Below are 20,335 nucleotides of genomic sequence, written 5' to 3' on the forward strand. Positions count from 1 at the left end.
TGCAGCTGCTTCCTTCGTGTCCCTGCCCCAGATCACCCATGTGATAGGTAGGGATGTCGGGGGTTCTCCTTACAATCTGAGACCTAAGGAGCACCTTCACACCTTGTCACAATTCATGCACGTGGCCAGCAACTGCCAAAACAAAGTCACTGTTGTTTTTCAGCTGCTTTTTTAAAAAATACCCAAAAGTCTTGACTGGCCTGCATTTTGGATTAAATGGCCTGAATGTTGCTAGTTTAAAAATGAAAGTATTTGGAAGCCTCAGAAACGCTGAAAAGCATCTGCAATGAGTCAGGATATTTTTTTTTTTAATTAAACTGTCAGTTTTCACAGAGCTGAACACAATTTTTTCCTCAAAAATTTGTATTAAAAATATCTATCCAGGAATGAAAGGCCAAGTCTCAGAAAGGAATTTATAGGTAATTTAGGAAGACCTAAAAATAGGTGCTGGATATAGGGGTGCTGGAACAATTTGTATAGTGAGGGTGCTGAGAGCCATTGAACCAAACTGTAAACCCTGTATATAACAGAGACACTTCCAAGCCAGCACCCCCAGTTCCACCACCTATGATGGGATATAATGGAAATGCAAACAGATTCATTTTAGCAGCACGGGGCCAACCAACACTCTCAGCAAATGTGTAAAGGCACAGGAAAGTTCATTTTAGCAAGAGAGATTCTCAGACTGGCAAACCAACTCTCTCACCTCAGCAATCATGATATACATATGAATACACTTAGTCCATGATTGAATTACATGAATACTACTAAATGACACATGCCTTTTCAGAGGCATCATCAGGAGCAAAACCAAAGTTTACTTTTAGGCAGGAAATTCCCTGTTATATTTAATTTGCTTTTTTCACCAAGCTCAGCAGATTCTTTTACTGGTTAATGAGTTACAGACACATGAAAACCTGATTGTGAAACCATTACTTAAACTTTCCAGATCAGACTTAAACTTTTCCAGAAATGGATTAGATAGCATTGTAATCTTAAAGACAATAGCAGACTACCCCCTTAGCTTCCTTTAGAATCAGCTTTAATCTCTGTTAGGAGCCAGTGAGGTAGAAGCCCTACCCCAGGATATCATGTGGAGTAAGAAAGGGAGGAAGTTTTTAAATTGTTCAGATACAGTGAGAGTCCTGTAGCACCTTAAAGACTAACAAATTTCTGCGGGCATAAGCTTTTGTGGGCTGCAACTCATTTCATCAGATGAGCTGCACAGATGACGAAGTGGGTTGCAGCCCACAAAAGCTTATGCCCGCAGAAATTTGTTAGTCTTTAAGGTGCTACAGGACTCTCATTGTTTTTGCTGTATACAGACTAACACGGCTACCCCTCTGAAACTGAACAATTTAGTATCTCACTCAGTTCAGTGCTTTCTGTGCAGCTCCAGCTCAGTAAATGGTTATTAGGTGTCATTTTTAGCACAGAAATGCCCCTTTAATGAAGTTATAAGAAGTGAGTTATGCAGCAGACTATGGACTATTGGATACCTTACATTTACTTCAATGGACATCGAATCAGGAACTGCATCTCAAAGTTCTGCAGAAGTTGATGGAAATTTAAGGTCCCAATCACCCTTCAGCATTGACTCTAGGTCTCTAAGTGAAATTTTATAAAGAATATGATTTCTAGAAAAACATGATTTAGAAATAGGTTTTTAAAAATATATATATACACAATGATTCTGAGATAAACCATAAAGATTCAAAAACAAAAATATCACAAGACACAAAAAAGTACAGTGAGAAAAAATGAAGGAAGATACAAAATTGCCCTTCAATTTTTACTTAAAGGTAGCTGGACACCTTATAAATTCACACAAGCAAATGGGCTTTGTAAAACATTTGAAAGATTAATATATGTCACCTTTGATTACCTCAAGATAAAATATTACAATATAAGCCTATCATTTCTGCACCATTTATTTTGCACTTTGGCCGTACATGAACAAATTGACTTGGAACCAAATGTATCTTTTATGCATAACTGAAGCAGACTTATAAAAGAAGGATTTTGATCCCACAGTACAGCAACTATGTGTTCCTTTAGGCAGCACACATAGTCTGGGTACAGGCTTCCAAAGAGAGGGAAAATATAGCTGCCTAACTGAAGCTTGAGAACAGTTCTGAGGCATTTTATTCGAAAAGAAAACTGCATCCATTTTAGCCAGCTCCGCAGTCCTAGGACCCAATCCTGCAAGATTCACACACACGCCTACATGGACTCTGAATCATCCAACTTATGTCACAGAGCACAAATCTTTGCAGGATAAAGACCTTATAGTGCATAAAGGAGGAACAATCTCCTTGTGAATAAACTGGATAAAGTATTTGAAAACAACATTTCAAAATCCAGTCTTTTCAAACCGAGAAGTAGCAACTATTTTATAAATTTAATGTTTTGTACTGTTATTCATTTTTCACCTAAGGATTTCAAAGCACTTTACAAACATTAGTGCATTAAGAGATCGATTCAATGGGCTTCGAATCAGTCTCTAACCTTTCAAAACCTACATAAAGTAAGATATTATCCCCATTTTACAGATCTGGAAATTGAGGAACATAGAGCTTAAATTTTTTAAACTGAAAAAATCTGTTTTAGGTACCTCATTTTCATAGATGCTGGGCCACGCACAACTCCTGTTGAAGTCAGTGGGAATTAAGGATGCTTAGTGTAACCCAGACCTATACAGTATTGTGGTCTCTTTCACTCACTAGGCCAAAGAGAGCAGTTAATGGGTCTGACACAGCTTTGGAATAACAATGGTGCATTTTTTATCACAAGTAGTAGAGGCTCATGCTTTTAGATCTGGAACTTCTGGGTTCAAACCCTGCTGCTGATGACCCGCCAAGGAGTGTTGAATTGTTGCTGACAGTGTGATTCAAGTTATTGACAAGTTATTGACAGTTTGGTGCATCACACTGTGCCATGCCAAAAATTAGAAGGACACAAACCACTCACATGTTGGAGTTTCACACACATTTTTGAGGCCTCTCTCCTTTCATTTATCTGTGTTCGTATCATACTCAGACATTTTGGAAAAATTTCCCAGTACTAAGTTTTCCCTTTCAGTTCTCATTGATGCTAGTGTGACATTTAGCTATTAATTAATACAAATTGGAGGCAGACAATATATTAATTAAACATGACACTCGGATTATTTAAACCCAGTAGAAAAACAAGATTATACAAAGCATTTTGGTACTCTGCTTTTCCAAAATGACTGATGATATCAAGCCTTGGTAACTTGTTATAAGTCTACTGCTTCTTGGCTCCTTAGAAAAGAAGGAATAAATGAACTGAAAAGAACACTGGAAAAGTCTAATAGACAAACTGACTAATCTCAGACCCCAAGGTCATAGCAAAGCAATTCATTTCTTGGCTTTTCCACAGCACAAGACATGATTTATCAATCTGAGAGCAGGCTTACAAACACTATACATCTCAATAATACATTCTTTGCACCGTGTAACTTTTTAAACAATGATAGATTGCCTGTGTTGAACCAAAGTGATTTTACAAACAGAAACAAAATATTCGCAAACAAAATGACCCATTAAAAAAAAGGAATATGCCAAATATAGTTAATCATAACTGCTAATTGTGGCATTTTAGAGAATAAATGTTTCCTAATATATATGCTTCCAGAGATTTTTACCAACTTCAGGTATCACAAATTGTTAGACATCAGGTCACTATATAAATGTCCTTTTTTCTTCATTTTATGCTGCTAATATTGGAGACCATTACAGTAGAACTGTTTTTTAAAATATAACAACAGTAACAACCACCACTTATATTTCCAGAGAGAAAGAATGGTTTTGTGGTTAAAATTAGGCTATGACTCTGAAGATCTGGATTTAACTCCCAGCACCACTACTGACTTTGTTTGACCTTGAGCAAGTCATTAATTGCTCAATCTCAGCTTCCCATCTGTGAAATGGGAACACTACTTTCTTCTGTCTTTTCTATTTAGATTCTGATCTTGCACTGGGATCGGTGCAGGCTCAGCAGTCCACTTACATACAAAACAGTGCAGGACTGGGGGGAGCTTTAGACTGTCAACGATTCAGAGCAGGCACTACACTAATGCAAATACATACTAATAATTTCTATGTATTTTTCATCCCAAGGGCAACTAAACATTCTTTACAAATTAGGTCCTGATCCTGAACTCCAATCCGTGCTGAAGAGTAGTAACGAAGGGATGGATATCTGTAGTTAAGGCCAAAGACTATGAGGAGGTATAAATTAACACAAAGCACATAATAACCCTAAAAATCATTTAAGAAATGAGTTTGAAGGTTCAATGTGCCCATTTTCCAGTCCTCTAAATTTACTTCCTGATACTGCTTCCCCTGTCATTTTTAAGCTTGCTTGCTTTCAGAGTACTGGTTGCTAGCTCATTAACTTGTTTTCCAGACAACACCACATAGCATCCAAATCCTGACTTGGCCTGATCCCTATCATGTATGAGAAATGAAGAGATCACAGCTGCATATAGCATGGTTGCATATGTATTTAAAATGAAGGGGTTTTTTTGGGGGGATATTCAAATATCTTCATTTTGAATACTAATCATTATGGACCCCGCACATATATGTAGAAGTTAATTTTACATCGCAAAAAAAAAAGAAGAAGAAGAAGAAGAAGAATGGATTTCACTGCAGGTCCAAACATTCTTGGTTAACAAAATTATTTCAAGTTATTAAAAAAATGCAGAGGTAAGCAGCTGAACACTGTGACCTCAGAGTCTATATGAAGCTATCATTAACCTCCATGTTTCTTCAGGTCCCATTAGCACACTAGGGGCTCTGCCCTTTTACACTTGTGCTTACAACAAATAAAGAATGAAACTCCAGGCTGGAAAATAAGGTAGTTAAAAGGGTTTTAGTAAGAAATAAAAACCGTAGCTACCCTTAAATATTATAATAAATAGTGACATGTTAATGCACTTTTCCGAATAAAACTAAGGGGGATATATTGTGTCCGAAGTGAGAATCAACCCTCCTCTACCCCAAGCCCAATAGTATTTTCAGTTTTAAAAACTTCAAAACTATTCTCTCTCATATTCTTTTGGTCTCTTTTCTCTTTCACTTTGTCTTCTATAATTTCAAGTATCTTTTTCCCCCCTCTTATTCAGTGTCTGTGTATTCTCCATCACTTTTCTCTAAGTAGGTTTTTAATATCAACTTGGTATCTGAGTGCCCCAGGCTCAGAGGATTTAACCCATTTAAGACCTTGATCCTGCAATTTGTTGCTCATGTGCAGACTGCTGAGCCCATGCACGGAGTCCTGCTAACTTCAAAGGGGGTTGTGTGGGTGTATCTGGCCTAAGCAATCACAACCAATTGCAGACTCTCATCTATACACACACAGTTCCCAAGTGGGAGAGTTGTGGGGTAGCACTTTTTGGAGTTATTTATTAATGGATTGCATTAAATTTTCTAATATATTTGATGCACCCCAGTAATGCTCCTGTTCGCATACGTGACACAGAAGACAAGGCAACCTCTACCCTGAAGAGCTTACAATCTAGAAGACAATCAAGCAGCTGTCTGCCTCTCCCAGTGCTCTTTAGGATGGACTCTAAAGTATTGCCCCTTTCCACTCACTTCATAACACAGGTGTGGAAAGGGATTCAGAGGATGAGATGGTGGAAAAGATGGGCATTTGACAGCTTTGTTCAGGTACTGTAGATGCCAAAATATTTCCATATTCCCAGTGATGTCATTAGTTATATTCTCCATATAACTCTTTTGACACATTTTGTTGCAGGTTGGCAGAAGGCAGGCTGATACTGTTTGAGAATCAGTTGATCATTCACCCAAGTACCAGCTGCCAGTTATTTTACATGCTGCGGCGTACCTGGAAATGTACAACTGTGACTAAATCTGAAGCAAACATTTACCTTGACACATCACAACACTGAGGAATCACCATAAACTCCCTTTCTCCAGAAATAATTTGCATCTACAGCCATTTACAAAAATATTACAAATTACACACCTGGAGCCGTTACAAATGTTAACCTGTTCAAGGCAACGCCCCTAGTTTTTGTTTAAATCTCACCATGTAATACCACTCTAACACTACTGTATCTTGCTTGATCTTTAACATAGTATTGACAGAAAGGATTCTAAGCAATGTCAACATTAAGTCTCAAAGAATTTATAAATAACAGCATGGCCTGATAAATACCTGTCACCAGCCACTCTTTAGAGGCCTGATTCAATGCTCATTGAAGTCAGTGGAAACACTCCCATTATTTCAGTGGCTATTGGGCCAGCCCCTATTAGAATTGGTCTAAATTATCCTCAAATGTCTTCTTTTTTTTTTTTTGCCACAATAGATAGGCAATGTTACCTTTCTAATCTATCTACATCTGTTGCAGAATTCCTTTCAGTATGGTTAACAGCAGCATCTTTACAATACAGGCTTCATGCAGCAACTGAATAAAAAATTATCTTCTGTTTAATTGCTTCTGTTTCAGGACTGTTTATTGGAGTCTAAAATCCTGATTTATTGGTGGTGCTATGCTTCATTCAGCATAGCACGTAATAATTTGCTTAGTCCAATTATGTTTTGATAGCTATTAAATAATGCTTTGGAAACCCTGGTCCTTTTGTTATGTACTTCTACTTTCATGTGCATAATGTGCCCTCAGATGCACGGTAAACACAGGACATCTTCCTTTAGCTCCCAGGCAAACAGCACCCTAAATAGGAAGAGTGATGAAGTGACGCTTCAGCAGCTTTGTAGCATGGAGGAAGCAACACTACTCATGTAAAGTTGAGCCTCTTTTTCTGAAACTATCTTTTAATGGAACACTTCAGATCAGCTGGGCTATCAGAGTTCTGAAACAATATATATTGCTGCAATTTGTCGGTCTGCTCCAGCAGTGCAAAGCAGCCTGAATGCCAGCTTAACCAACTCTCTAAGGATTCTCCTTAGGTATGGAGAATCTCTGAGTTGATGTTCCCATGAGAAAGGATGTTACAGTGGCAGCCTCAAAGCCATCATTTTACTCCCTTCTTCTTCCCCAGCCGTACTAAGTAGATCTCAGCTGCAGATGAGAATCTAGTCCACTGTATGTATATTCTGTGGGATTTAATATGCTTTCTATTGTAAGAGAGAATAATGTCCCTTATGTTCTAATCCGTAGAGGGGCAAAATGTTGAGAAATACATAGTACTTGATCTCATGCTCATTTAACTCAATGGTAAAAAAACTTCCATTAACCTAAACAGAAGCAGGATTGTCCCAAAATTATCCATAACAAAAATCATTAGGAACTTTCCTTAATTACAATATAATCTTCAGTGTGCAAGTTCTCAAAGGGATTTAACAATTTGGAAAGTCCAATGGGGTTTTGTGTGTGTGTGCATGTGTAAAAACCCATCTCATATATATTGATGATAGCCATATAACTTACAGAGCCATAAGAGGAACAGTGTCTAACACACACCCTTGACCACCTCACCTTTACTCTGCCCACTAATCCATCTCCCCAGGACTTACTGAAATATTCCAGCCACTTGAACATAAGCAACAGGACTCTCAAAAAATAAACAAAACAAAACAAAAAAACCCTGGTAGAGAAAGGTTCCTTTCCCCCACCAAAAGAAATGTAGAATTGTCCCCTTCTTTCTCCCAACATTATACTGTTCTGATACATCTGTACACACACACACACACACACACACACACACACACTCATCTCTACACAGCTTTACCCAAGCTTTCACAGCTCAGAAGCCAAAGGACTTGTTTCCAGAATCTAACCATTCTTTCATTAGGGGCAGACAACCAATAAGAGTGAAAAGGAAATCCATAAAAAATTTTGACAGGTGACCTGAGCTACAAGCTCAGGTTGTTTATGAAAGATGGACCGCAGCCCACCCCCCTCCCTATATTTCAAAGCCTGAGCTCCAACCTGAGCCCAAACATCTAAACAACTGTTTTTAGTGTCATAACACAAGCCCCATAAGCCCAAGTCTATAGTCCTGAGCTTTGTGCCACTTGCTGTGCAGATGGACCCTGTGTGAAATCAAGTTATTCTTTTGTTGAACTGGAGAATTATCTGTTTAGATTAATATTTAAACAGTAGCAAAACTGCCACATAATGCAGCATTCAGATAAGTTCTTGGGCATGATTCTCCCCAACAGAATACATGTAACTTCCACTGAATGAAACATTGAGAGTTATTCATAACCTGAAGGTGAGATTCAGAACTCTGGAGATCTCCTTAGTCTTCTGCTTTCTGTGCATATGAAAGCAGAATACACAGTGAGGTCACCACAAGCCGGAAAGAGCAAATCTTCAAGCTACAGCAGTTCAAATAGATACCAGATCTGCTGGAAAATGCAACTTGACTAGTTCAGAATTTCCAGTGCTCACTGCTTTTTTCTCAACATTTGAATGTAATGATCATTTTAAAAAGGAAAGGGAAAAAATAAGATACCTACTTCTCAGGATTTTCCACTTCTTCAGTAACAAAATTGAGGTAAAACCTAGAAAATGAAAGAAAACTTATTACAAATGTTTGATGCATTTTAATCCTAGATTAATTTTCCAACCATCGTGTCGATGTTCTTAATTCATTAAACAGATCGGTCAGTTATCAGAGATTTTTTACTCTTCCCCACAGTTTGGAAGAAAAGTTGTTGGCTTGCTAGTTATCAGGGAGAACAGGACACTAGACAAAATCCTACACAATGCCAATGTGGAGTGACATTGCACTGAGGGTTTTTCTTCAAGCTCACATACTGAAAAAAGCGTGGCCAAAAATCCCTCGCAAGCCACATAGATCTCAGATTTAAGCCCTGGCTTTAAGCTTGCATTTGATGGAATGTCTTATAAAGATTACATCCGTGATCTGGACCAGGACTTTGGAGCAACCAGAATAGAAGCAACTTCAAAAGAATCCGTCTCAGATTTTAGGCAGTACTGGAAGTTATAGCTAATGTCATGTATGTAGCCAGCAAACAAGGTCATTAATCCTACGAGCCATGGCACTGGCCACATGAGGCGGTTGCACTCCAGTGTAAGAGCCAGACAAGGCTATGCATCTGCATACATAAGGTTATGCAGTAGGCATAGTCCTATACACTGAGCAGTAGTAAGTCTCAAACTTCCTGAGCAATTGTTCCTTAACTTGTAAGTGCACAGACTAAAAAAGGGAGGGGAGAGTACGGTGAGGATATTGGTTATGCCTAATAAGGCATTTAGGTATGTGCTCATTGCTTAAGTCACACTCTAGCTACTAGACAGAAATAATTTGGTGGCCAGGCAGCAGTGCTCTCATTAATGCAAGGTCAACTTTCCCTACATTCTTTGTCCTGATCATCACTTTTCATCCACCACATACATACACAATACTCCTCTGTTCTATGCAGGGTAAAACCCCGGATATAGCCCATAAAACATCCTTGTTCTTCATTTTACTACTGCCTCTGAGGGCATGTATTAAATTCTGCCAATAACCTGGGTCACAACACCAAATTTTGCCCTGCTCTTTCATAGTTATCTTATTGGATTCAATTAGCCACATGCGACTAATAGAGCAAGGCTACTGTGTGACATGCCTGTTACTGTTCTAATCTGTTCTGCTCTAAAGCAATCGGTGTGAGCTAGTGACAAGATAGAGAGGCACCTTAGAAGAAGCACTGGCAAAAGTTAGATCTGGTTCTGGGTACTACTTTTGTAAATGGCAAGTAAGGATCTAAGATTTAAAGTCTGTAACTGGGAAAAGAAAGGCAAAAAGTGATTACTTTTATTTTAAATGTGAGCTTTGAGGAGCTCCGTGTTTTGGACGGGAAAAGGAGGTAACTGGGACTAAAAGGTATATAGATAATATTTTTAAGACTTCTTATTTTACGACTCCAAGGGTGAGTAATGGCCAAACAAGAAGTTCTCAAAGTAACAATAAAACAAAAATGGTCATTAAGGGAAGTATTTTAACTCAGAGTCCATGTCAGAGGTAAATGAGAAAGAGAAAGGGAGATTTCATATAATCAGGAAGATTTCTTTCCGCTTTCAAAATGCCAGCTCCATTTTCTAATATCTGTAGCATTCAAAGGCTGTGGATCCTCTAGAGTGCCGCACAAACAATTTAATGTGAGAGTTTTGTTCTGTAATTCACTGTGCATGTTTGTAATGCTCTAGTACAAAAGGGGAGTTACAGGCTGGCAAAGAATTCAAATACCTGACTCAACCCACTGCCACCCGTCCCCCCACCTCCAAGAAAAGCTTATCATCCAGGCCTAGTCCTTTGTGTAAGGCAAAGTGTTTTAATGCCTGCACGCAGTGTGTAAAGGAAAAAAAGGCTTCCAAACAGAGCTCTCTCCAAACAAACCCTCTCTGTGCATTGCAATAGTTTTTAAACACCAGCTGTACAGTATATTGGCATTGCACAATGTGGAGCACCTATAGGGCATGAATGCATTGTAAGGAAGAAGCTACAAACACCAAACTCTTTCCAACCTACAATAGTGTAGTTAGTGACAGGGAGAGAGAGAACTTGGAGCAAAGGTCTGAGCAAGAGACTTTGGGCCAGATTCCGATATCCTGGCTCAGACTCAATAGTACTTTACACCCATTGAAATCAAAAGGACTACATGTGGTGTAAGTGCTAGTCCATAATTGCAAAATGTATCATATTCTGGTTTTATATCACTGTATCTAGTGATATAACTATATCACTATCATTATATCACTTTGTGGCCAACCTAGCTATTAATATAGCACTCAGTGTTTACTTGTCTTTTGAGCTACATTTTCATAAAGTAGAGACTGAGGGCATATGAAACACAATTCCTCTTGCAAATTGTTTAACTGCCCATATAAACCAATATTTGTGCATGCAATTACAGATATGTTTACCAAAGGGATTGTTTTTCCCTGCTTGACTTTTTTATTCAAATAGATCAAGAGAAGTAAAGTACATTCCTCCTTGTTCACCTCAGTTCTATCCTTGGGGGTCAAAAATATAAGTAAATAATTATTTTGAACCAGATTATTTCGTGCTTACTCTGCAAAAATATTCTCTTTTCTCAATGGAGCTGCTCACAGAGTAACTACTGAGCATAAGTAAGAGCAGCAGAATCTGTCCCTTAACATGAAGTAATTCAAAACAAGATGTAGGACATCAGTCATCTTTTACAGCTAGATGCATGACTTTGTTACAGCATACAATTTATAACACAAGTGGACATCTTTAGACTACTTACCAGCCTGAATAGGCATACATTCCTGAATAAAAAGCAAGAGGTAATCCCATAACACTGGCATCATTCCCTGCAAATGCATCTTTAAAGTGCTGTGTTTCTCCTGCAACATAAATAGAGACAATACCGAAATATAATCTCTGAAATAGTCATTAGAAGATTTTAAAATAATTTAAAAAAAAAAAAAAACCTTACCCATGTCTAGATAGTGACCATCTACTCTCCCTTTCCCTCCTCAAAAAAATAAAAAAATAAAAAAAAATCAAATCATGGAGAAGTTACTCACCCAGATACCGTAGTTCCATTGACGTCAGCTTCTGTTGTTGACTTCAATGGAACTATTTGGGAGAGTAACCCCTCCTCTGTATAAGGGGTCACAATCTGGCACTGAGACTGTGTCTACATCCTAGAAGAGGAGTTGGTTGTCATGTTTGTCAAAAGAGACAGTTCACTCAAATTTTGCTAGCTATTTGTAGAGACAGCTAATCTCTTCTAGTCAAGTAACAGAATATAGGGTCTAATCCTATGTCCAGCTAGGACAGATTGTATATGGTACAGGTGAGCTACAGCCAAGAATTCTCTTGAGAAATTATTTCGTGAATAATTTCAAATAAAGAAATTTGAGAAAATCCTTTTGGCAATTTGCAAACAGAAAAGTTGAAATTTTATCAGATAAATGACTGAATATGCATCGTGCACCCATCTCTATTAAACATTAATGCATATTTTAAATATGTGAATTATATTTCATCTAGCAATAATCAATTTACATATTTTTCACATTTACTGCCAACCAAAAAGCTGGTTTCTGAACCAACTAGTACACGAGAAGCAAAACATTGTTGTATCACTACCAGAAAAGTTAATCAACCCCCCCCCCATTTGATGATTTAGGAAGGTTCAAAATCTGGATTTGAAATTTATGGGTCAGACCTTTGAGGCCAAATTCTGCCACTGGCTGCAGGAGGCTTTCAGAGGTTTCAATGGGAGGTGCACACAGTCATGTAACATCAGAATTTGAGCTTCTGCGTTTATTCTATTTTCTTCCTTGTGCTTGATTCCGAGTGCAATCACACTGCTGTAACTCGATTGACTTCAGTGGAACTATTTCTAATTTACACTAATGCTAATGAGAACAGAATCAGGCCCTTAAGTTTTGCTAATTATTCTCTATAATTATACTTTACAATTTAAACAATAAGGAACACTACTAGCATTTTATTTATAAACAGCATTTTTACTGATCTGATAGCTAAAATCTTTCCAGCCTTTAAGCTATTAGCATCCAGTAGTTTTCTACCACATAATATTCATAACCATGAGTCACATTATACTAAGCAAGAATTATACAGCTATCAATCCAAACACTTGCGGGTAAACATATTGAAAATAGTACCCAGGAGGTGGCTATACACATATAGTAATAGTAATAGGCTGTGTGCCCATATTTTTCACAGATTGTTCTAAAAATTTTCCCTACTCAATTTCCTGTACAGATTGTTTTGAATGCACTGCTGCTAATTTTAAAAAACATAATGGGGGATAAAACTGACAAAACAAGTTCTTCCCTGTAGGCACATGTACATTCATATCTCAAGAATGCACAGTTTTGCTACTCCCCACTTCACAAACAGTCGCATTTGGAAGATGCAATGAAGAGTTTCCACACAGAAAAAAAGGTTTGATTATAGATATATCTATCCTATCTGCAAAGGAATATTGTAACAGAATCTGCTGGGAAACATTGGCACTGCAAATATGTGCTGTAATTAACAGTAAGCTTTGAGTGTATATCTTTGCAATGTCCCGCCAGCAGAGTTACTCTCGCTCTCTGCTATAATTTTACCAGGTTCAGTGTAGTTTGTAAGGCTGCTCTAGCATTGTTATGTCCTAGATTTTCTAGGAAGTTGTAAGTCTGTGCAGAAAAAAAACCCAGCAATTAGATGCAGAATTCTGTTCAGTTTCCCTTTCCCAGTTATCAACGGGTCAAATCCTGAACTGCTTAATCAATTTACACTCAGTCTTTATTCATTACAAACTCCTCAGTTGTCCTGTTCCTGTAGCAGATATGCACTGGCTACAGAGCTTGCTTATATATACTAGATGTGTTCATCATAATCCTTTAATGCTCTGTCAGATATAGCTCAGGGTATCTTAAATCAGTGCTTCTCAACCAAGGGTACACGTGCCCCTGGGGGCACACAGAGGTCTTCCAGGGGGTATATCAGCTGAACTAAGTATTTGCCTAGTTTACAACAGGCTACATGAAAAGCACTACTAAAGCCAGTAAAACTAAAATTGCATACAGACAATGACCTGTTTATACTGCTCTGTATACCATACACTGAAATTTAAGTACAATATTTATATTTCCATTGATTTCTTTTATAATTATATGATAAAATGAGAAAGGAAGCAATTTTTAAGCAATACTGTTCTGTGACACTTTTGTATGTTTATGTCTGATTTTGTAAGCAAGTAGTTTTTAAGTGAGCTGAAACTTGAGGATAAGCAAGACAAATCAGACTCCTGCAGGGGCACAGAAGCGTGGAAAGGTTGATAGCCACTAGCAAAAATAAGGTGTTTTACACAGAGAGCCACCTAGTGGTGGAACTGTATAATACAGTTTAGCATTCTATTAGGTCACTGAAACTGATGGGCGTTTTGCCTGAATAATGATTGGGAAAAAATGAAAGCCAGACTCTACCGGCCTCACTAACAATGAGAAGTTCCTTACTCTGTGGATAGTCCCACTGACTGAATATGGAGGAAGAGGGTTGAGGGGCTCTGAGATGGTAGAGTGGAGAGAAGGAGTGGTTCAGGAGAGCACAGTTTAGCAGAGCTGACACACCAGGCAAAAGCACCACGGGGAGCCAACAATGAATGTGGGTCACATGGGGAAAACAATGGTTCTACTCAACATAAGTAAGAGTAATTGGATCTATCCCTGAGCAAGGTGCTCAGGGTTTGGTCTGCTCCAAGGATATTAAGAGATGAGGGAGTAGTGTGATCAACGAGTAGTTTTTCTGAGTGTGAAAGTGAGAGGAAGGAGCAGCAGCAGCTGTGAAGAAGAATGCCTAACACATGAAATCAGAAATCTGTCTAGCGAATCAGACAGAGACCTAGAGTGGGAAACTTTTGTTTAAGAGACTGTCACCGGCCAAGGAGAATTAAAAAGGTGAGCCATCTATGTCCCTGAGAAAATCTGAATCCACTGCTCTGTGTGTGTGTGTGATGCTGAATTCTTGTTTTTCTTATAGAATGACCACCGTATGGATGTTCCACCAGTTGTGGTGAATTGTTCAGATTACGGTTGGGCAGGCACTGTTTAGGGTGCCTTTTCTAGTCTTTCCTTTGCTAGGGTGAGCAGTGCTATCCTGAAAAGGGATTGCTCAGTCACCTGGGATGTCACCTAATGTCCGTGCTGCCCAGTATTCAGGATCAAGGTCCTTGTAGAATGACCACTGTGTGGATGATCCCTAGCATACTAAATCTGCTTTGATGCACAAGCGGAGGAGACCTCTAGGTCTAATGTCTGAAAAGGTACTGCAGCATCGTATGTTGAAATATGTAAGTCTTGACAAACAGGTCAAAATCTCCTGCATCTGATGAGGTTCCCAGTTGTCGTGACCTTTTGTGTCACTGTTCTCCATGCATCATTGGGTGAGTGGTGAAGTGTCAGGTGTAGATGAACACTTACAGTCATAATCACAAACCTGTCCACAGACCTGGGACTTTGGTTGCTCAGTTTTGAATCCTGGGCGGCAAAAAAGGTTCGGCAACATCTCTTGTTTCTCTATAAAACAAGAGCTCTCACTATGGTGACTGGAACATACAGATCTTAATGGACAGAGATATCAAGACCTGAAAGACGTACAGCATTAATTGTAAGGGAACCTGCTAGATACAGCAATAACGTGGCTGCCCTCAGCAAAACCAGACTGCAGATGAAGGCTCCATAATGAACTAGGAGGTGGACATAGCTTTTTCTTAAAAGGCAAACCAGCAAAGGAAGACACAAGTGTTGGCATTGGTTTTGTCATTAAATATAGCCTACTGAAATACTTACTGTGGGCAAAAATGAACATCTAGTGACCACAATTTTCCATTGAAAATTCATGATTTGTGACTCTTATCAGTGCTTCTGCTCCAGCCATGAATAGTACAGAAGATCAACCACTATCACTGAGCCAAACATCAGCATCAATGATACAAAACTAAATAATATCAATCAGTTTATAGAACTTGGCAGTAGCATCTCAAATGATGGTTCCCTGGGTCAAGAAATATCAAAGAGAATACAAAAGGCAAGCCAGGCCTTTGGAAGACTTCTCCTAGTATACTCAACCAGCCTACCTTCAAACTGTCACCAAATTTGAAATACATTCCAGCAGTGATAGCATCCCTTTTATATGGGTTTGAAACCTGGACAGTTTACCACAGACACATCAAGCAACTTGAAAAATTTTACATGCATTGTCTTTGTTCTATTCTGAAATTCTGCTGGCAAAACAAAGTGTCAAACACCAACATCTTTGAAAAATAAACAGCATCAAAGGAATGATTATCAACATTCAGCTTCGATGGGCAGGTCACGGTATTAGAATGGGTGGTGACGGACTTCCCCCAAAAAAGTTCTTTATGGTGAGCTGAAACTAGGAAAGTCTGGGAAGGGCAGTCAACATAAATGCTTCAAAGATGCCCTAAAGCAGAATCTCAACTCTTGCAATGTAAATACTGATGACTTTGAAGACACAGCCAAGGACAGACCCGAATGGTGAGTAACTGTCGATAAAGGTTGTAAACGCTTTGCGAAAGATGGATGTGAAAACCTGATTGGAAAAGAAGGCCAAGCACGGTGCGAAGTCTTTCAGTGGCATTCCTAGATGACATCAGCTCATGACCTTGCTCCTCACATATCGGACTATACAGCCACAAGAGAACACATGGATGCCATGACATTGTTGTCGGATATTATGGACAGGCATACTGTGTTGTTGACCAGGTGTGAGGCTATATGGAATATTGTAAAAGTGTCTTCCTGAACTGATAGCACTATGAAATTCTTGTCAGGTATGATCTACCAATGAGCTTATTAAAATCAACAGCTCTTCTATCTCCTCTACTCTGAATGACTTTATTTGCTTTGTTACAGTAACGTTTAAACAATAACAATATAAAGAGACATGTAATCTCTTCAGACTTCACTGGATTTATGTTAGCCTAACACTGTTGTCTTGGTTTTATATTTATTCTTTCATTTGGAATCAGTGACATGCATGTACATGAGCATCAAATACAATCACATATGGGCAGGTCTGCAAGTTTAAACATCTGTAAAGGCCAAAGTTTAGGTTTATTTCTCAGGTACAACATCCTTCTGCCATGTAGACTGAATAAACAATGACCACAGTATTTTACCACAAGTATTTTAGCCTTTGTGAGCTACATTGCTAAGTGCCAAAAATGGTTTCCATTATAACCCGTATTTTCACTCTGTGAAAATTCTGAAAGCTGAACATTCCTGTTGCTAATTCATAGCACATATCATACTGAACAGGGCTAAGCATTAATGCAGTTAAAAAACAAATGATCTCTGCCAGATGATTTCTAATGTTCAATTTATTAAAACATTTATAGGAACAGGACATGCCCATCTGCCATTAAAACTGATTCTGTCCTTTCCACAGAGAGTTTATGATAAAAGTTATGTTGAAAGGAGCAATTCTGTGCTTCTTCATTTAAAATGACGGATCCAGACTCTATGCTCTCAAGTACAGAGCTTAAGTTAAACAAGCAGAGACTAATTAAGAGATTTTGCTGGTATAAGCACTATTCGGTGGCGGTGACGGGGGGGAGGAAAGAGAAAACAATCACTTAAAAAGCATTTACTTTTCAGTGCATACCTTTAATTAGCTGCATAACTCCAGGGACTATAATTATCAGAATCGCTACAAGTTTGCAAAAGGTAAGGAAAATCTGGATGCGGGCGCTCCAACTGACACTCATGCTATTCAGGACCATTACCACTGCTGCAAGAGAAGAAAAGGGGAAAGTTAAACAAAAGTGCTCATGTCACTGAAGGCACCTTAAATTACAAACTGAACAAAGCTGAACAATGGATTCTTATACATGAAAGGAAACAGAGCTACTCTAATAACTTTTTCCCTCTGTTAGCTCCTCACCTTTCTGCTCCCCGCATTATACTAAATGACTCTGCTGAACCCATCTTTCTGTCCCACTGTTCCAGCCCTCAATCTCTTCACTATCTGCCTAGCTCACTTACTCAGTGTCAGAATTGTGAACTGTTAGTAATTGATGGGCTGTTGTAACAATTTTTGATTAAAAACTTAATTGCAAAAATTAATCCCATCACTCGGGATCTCATTAGAAATGTTGGTTTGATTGTAGATTTGCATTTTTTAAAAAACAATAATTAATAAAATTAAAGCTTCTCACCCTCACTTAGGTCCTGCATAAATTTGCTCTTAGCTACATCTCTGCCTTTATTTCCACTTACTCTTCTCTTTATTTATCCTCTTTTAGGACCATATCGCCAGCTTTGGGAATTCTAGCATTGTTGGTGATGCTAGATGCACAGAGGCCTTCAGTGCAAAGTTTGGCCCTGTGTCCGGCTCATATGCAGAGATAGAAAAGGAGGAAGGAAGGATCCTTGCATCCTCACTCCAAAATCATGTACCCTACCCGATCAGGGCAAGTACATTCTGGCACTTGATGGGGTACTAACTGACACCGAAGATAAAACAATGAAGCATCTAATTCCTGTCCCAGTTATTCTAGAATATGTAATGATATGTCTGTAGAAGAGAGGTGATAAAGATGTTTTAGTAAATGAATAATTATATAGAGTACAAAAATCTATTGTTAGCCAAAAGAAGAATATTGTTTTTAATTCCTTGCTAGACAAAAGGGTGAATATGATAGTGCAAGCCTATCAATTGATCCTTTCTCTGTTTCCATCTAGAGGAACTAATGAATCAGCTATACATCAGAATCCATCTTTACTTCTAAGCCATTTTAGAAGCACTGGTTTATCTGGATTACCAGCCATCTCACACACTACTGGATTTATAAAATCACAACTCAGGAGTGCTGATCCAGAGCCTGAAGCTTGGAGCTTACCAAGTATCAGTGCAGGTGTTGCAGGTCTGGCTCTGTACAGACTCTCCAGCGGCTAGCACTGCTATTTCATCAGTGTCTTTACAAATCAGATTCAGAGCTAAGGACAATGCTTAACCAGCAAAACGGAGCAAGGTTTTACTGTACTTCAGAACTGAGATAGTCTCTTTTGGGCCACAACAAAAACAAAATTGTCTGGCAAAATTTCCCTATAGTACAGAATACTGGGTGTTTTGCTTTATAATTCCTGTGTGCATGTGTCGACCTGGCAATATATACAAAATGCTGGGAGCCTGATTCCTGGCTGTGAGACCTGACATTGAAGTCAATCAGTTGATTTAAGTGTTTAAAAGTTCCTCCAGTTCTAAGCCCAAGTACCACAGCTCTGAATCAGGCCCTAGATCCTTACCTATGTCAGATTGACTTGTTGTTGAGCATATGCTCTTTTATATTATAAATTGTTTGCAGCTACCCTTAATCATTTACTTGAAAATTCAGCACAATATATTTTAAAACAGCTGATTTACCTGCACTGTATAAGTCACTAAGAAAAATCCAATGCTATTCAGTAGTTTATTTTAAATGTTCTAGTAATTTCAGCTAACATTTGTATTGTGGCTCTTACACAAGACAAAGCACTGGCAGGGGGCACAGTACACATGCAAGTTGAAATTTTCAGCACAATATTTGAAACCTGACATTCAGCTCATGCAGAGTTCAAGTTCCAGGCCATGAACATTCAGTTACAGAACTCAGGACAGAGCAACTTTGCCTCACGGAGAACTATTCTGTACCCACGGTTTTTTAATAAAGGTGATCAACATTCTGATATGCACACAAGATTTTTATCAGATAGCACACAACTAGTGCGAACAACTAGCCGAAAGAATGCTCACGTCAGTTCATACAAGTTATGGCTACCCTGCAATAAAAGACTGATGGCACATCTGTGGCTGATCCAGGTCAGCTGACTCAGGCTCAGAAGGCTCAGGCTGCAGGGCTATAAAATTGCAGTGTAGACATTGACTGAAGGGGTCTTAAGTGAGGAGAGGTTTTGAGCCTGGGCTTCAGCCCAAGCCTGAACGTCTACGCTGCAGTTTTATAGCCCTCAGCCTGGGCCCTGTGAGCCTGAATCAGCTGACCTAGGGTCTGAGAGTCAGTGCAACAGCTTCTTTATTGCAGTGTAAATATACCTACTGGTTTAGTTCACGCATAAATCACAGGCCATAAATTCATAGGTAGGTCATGTTTTCTTGAACACAATCTCCTCCATTTGTGGCCATGTCAGAAACTCACAGATGCTTCCTGTGATCTCAGCCAAGGCAAAACCATAAATGGGGTGGCCAGCTATTTTGTGGCTGCTTAGTTTTGGGTTTGCAGTTGAACATGAAGAGAGAGAGAAAAATGCAATTAAAGACTGAACACGCCTGCGTCCCGGTGTTGCAATCAGCTCTGCTCAGGCAGAGAAGACACCTGTGCTATTGCAGAACCTGAATGACACGAGAGGTAACCTACACGAGCCTAACAGTAAGTCTGTATTTCAGCAAGGAGGTGTTATTCCCAGCATGGATCGACAGATTCTTACTAGCCCTGCTTGAGCTAGTGCACTAAAAGTAGCAGCATGGACACTGAGGCACTGACAGTGGCTCACGCCAGATACCCAAGTTCACCTGACCCCTGACCTCAGGTGACCAGCCCATGGCACAACATCCACAGAACTATGTTTACCACACTAGGTCTAGCAAAGCTAGCACAAGTCTGTCTAACTGAGCAGGGAATCACATCTCCCCCCTGCAATGTAGACATACCCTAAGGTTCTAACCTCATGGAGTCTTTTTTAAGTCAGTGGGGCTCAGAGTAGGGGCGAATAGGATTGCAGGATCAGGACCAAAATTCTTAAGTACATTTTTTTGAAGTTTCATTTCCTTAGATTTGTAAAATAAAACCAGTTTGATGG

At 39.0% G+C, this 20,335-nt stretch overlaps 1 protein-coding gene across 1 annotated transcript in view; it reads right to left on the minus strand.

Moving 5' to 3' along the window:
* SLC7A11 (solute carrier family 7 member 11) overlaps positions 1-20,335 on the minus strand; it is a 67,944-nt gene that overhangs the window by 30,513 nt on the left and 17,096 nt on the right. Inside the window, exons 4-6 of the mRNA XM_067568036.1 lie at positions 17,145-17,270; positions 11,242-11,341; positions 8,479-8,523 (exon numbers count right to left, since the gene is read on the minus strand). Of these exons, the coding sequence (XP_067424137.1) occupies positions 8,479-8,523; positions 11,242-11,341; positions 17,145-17,270 (271 nt within the window). The remainder of the gene's footprint in view (positions 1-8,478; positions 8,524-11,241; positions 11,342-17,144; positions 17,271-20,335) is intronic.

The sequence above is a fragment of the Emydura macquarii genome, unplaced genomic scaffold, assembly GCF_026122565.2.
Source record: "Emydura macquarii macquarii isolate MOO-44397 ecotype Brisbane River unplaced genomic scaffold, CSIRO-AGI_Emac_v2 contig_2834, whole genome shotgun sequence".
Classification (NCBI taxonomy): Eukaryota; Metazoa; Chordata; order Testudines; family Chelidae; genus Emydura; species Emydura macquarii.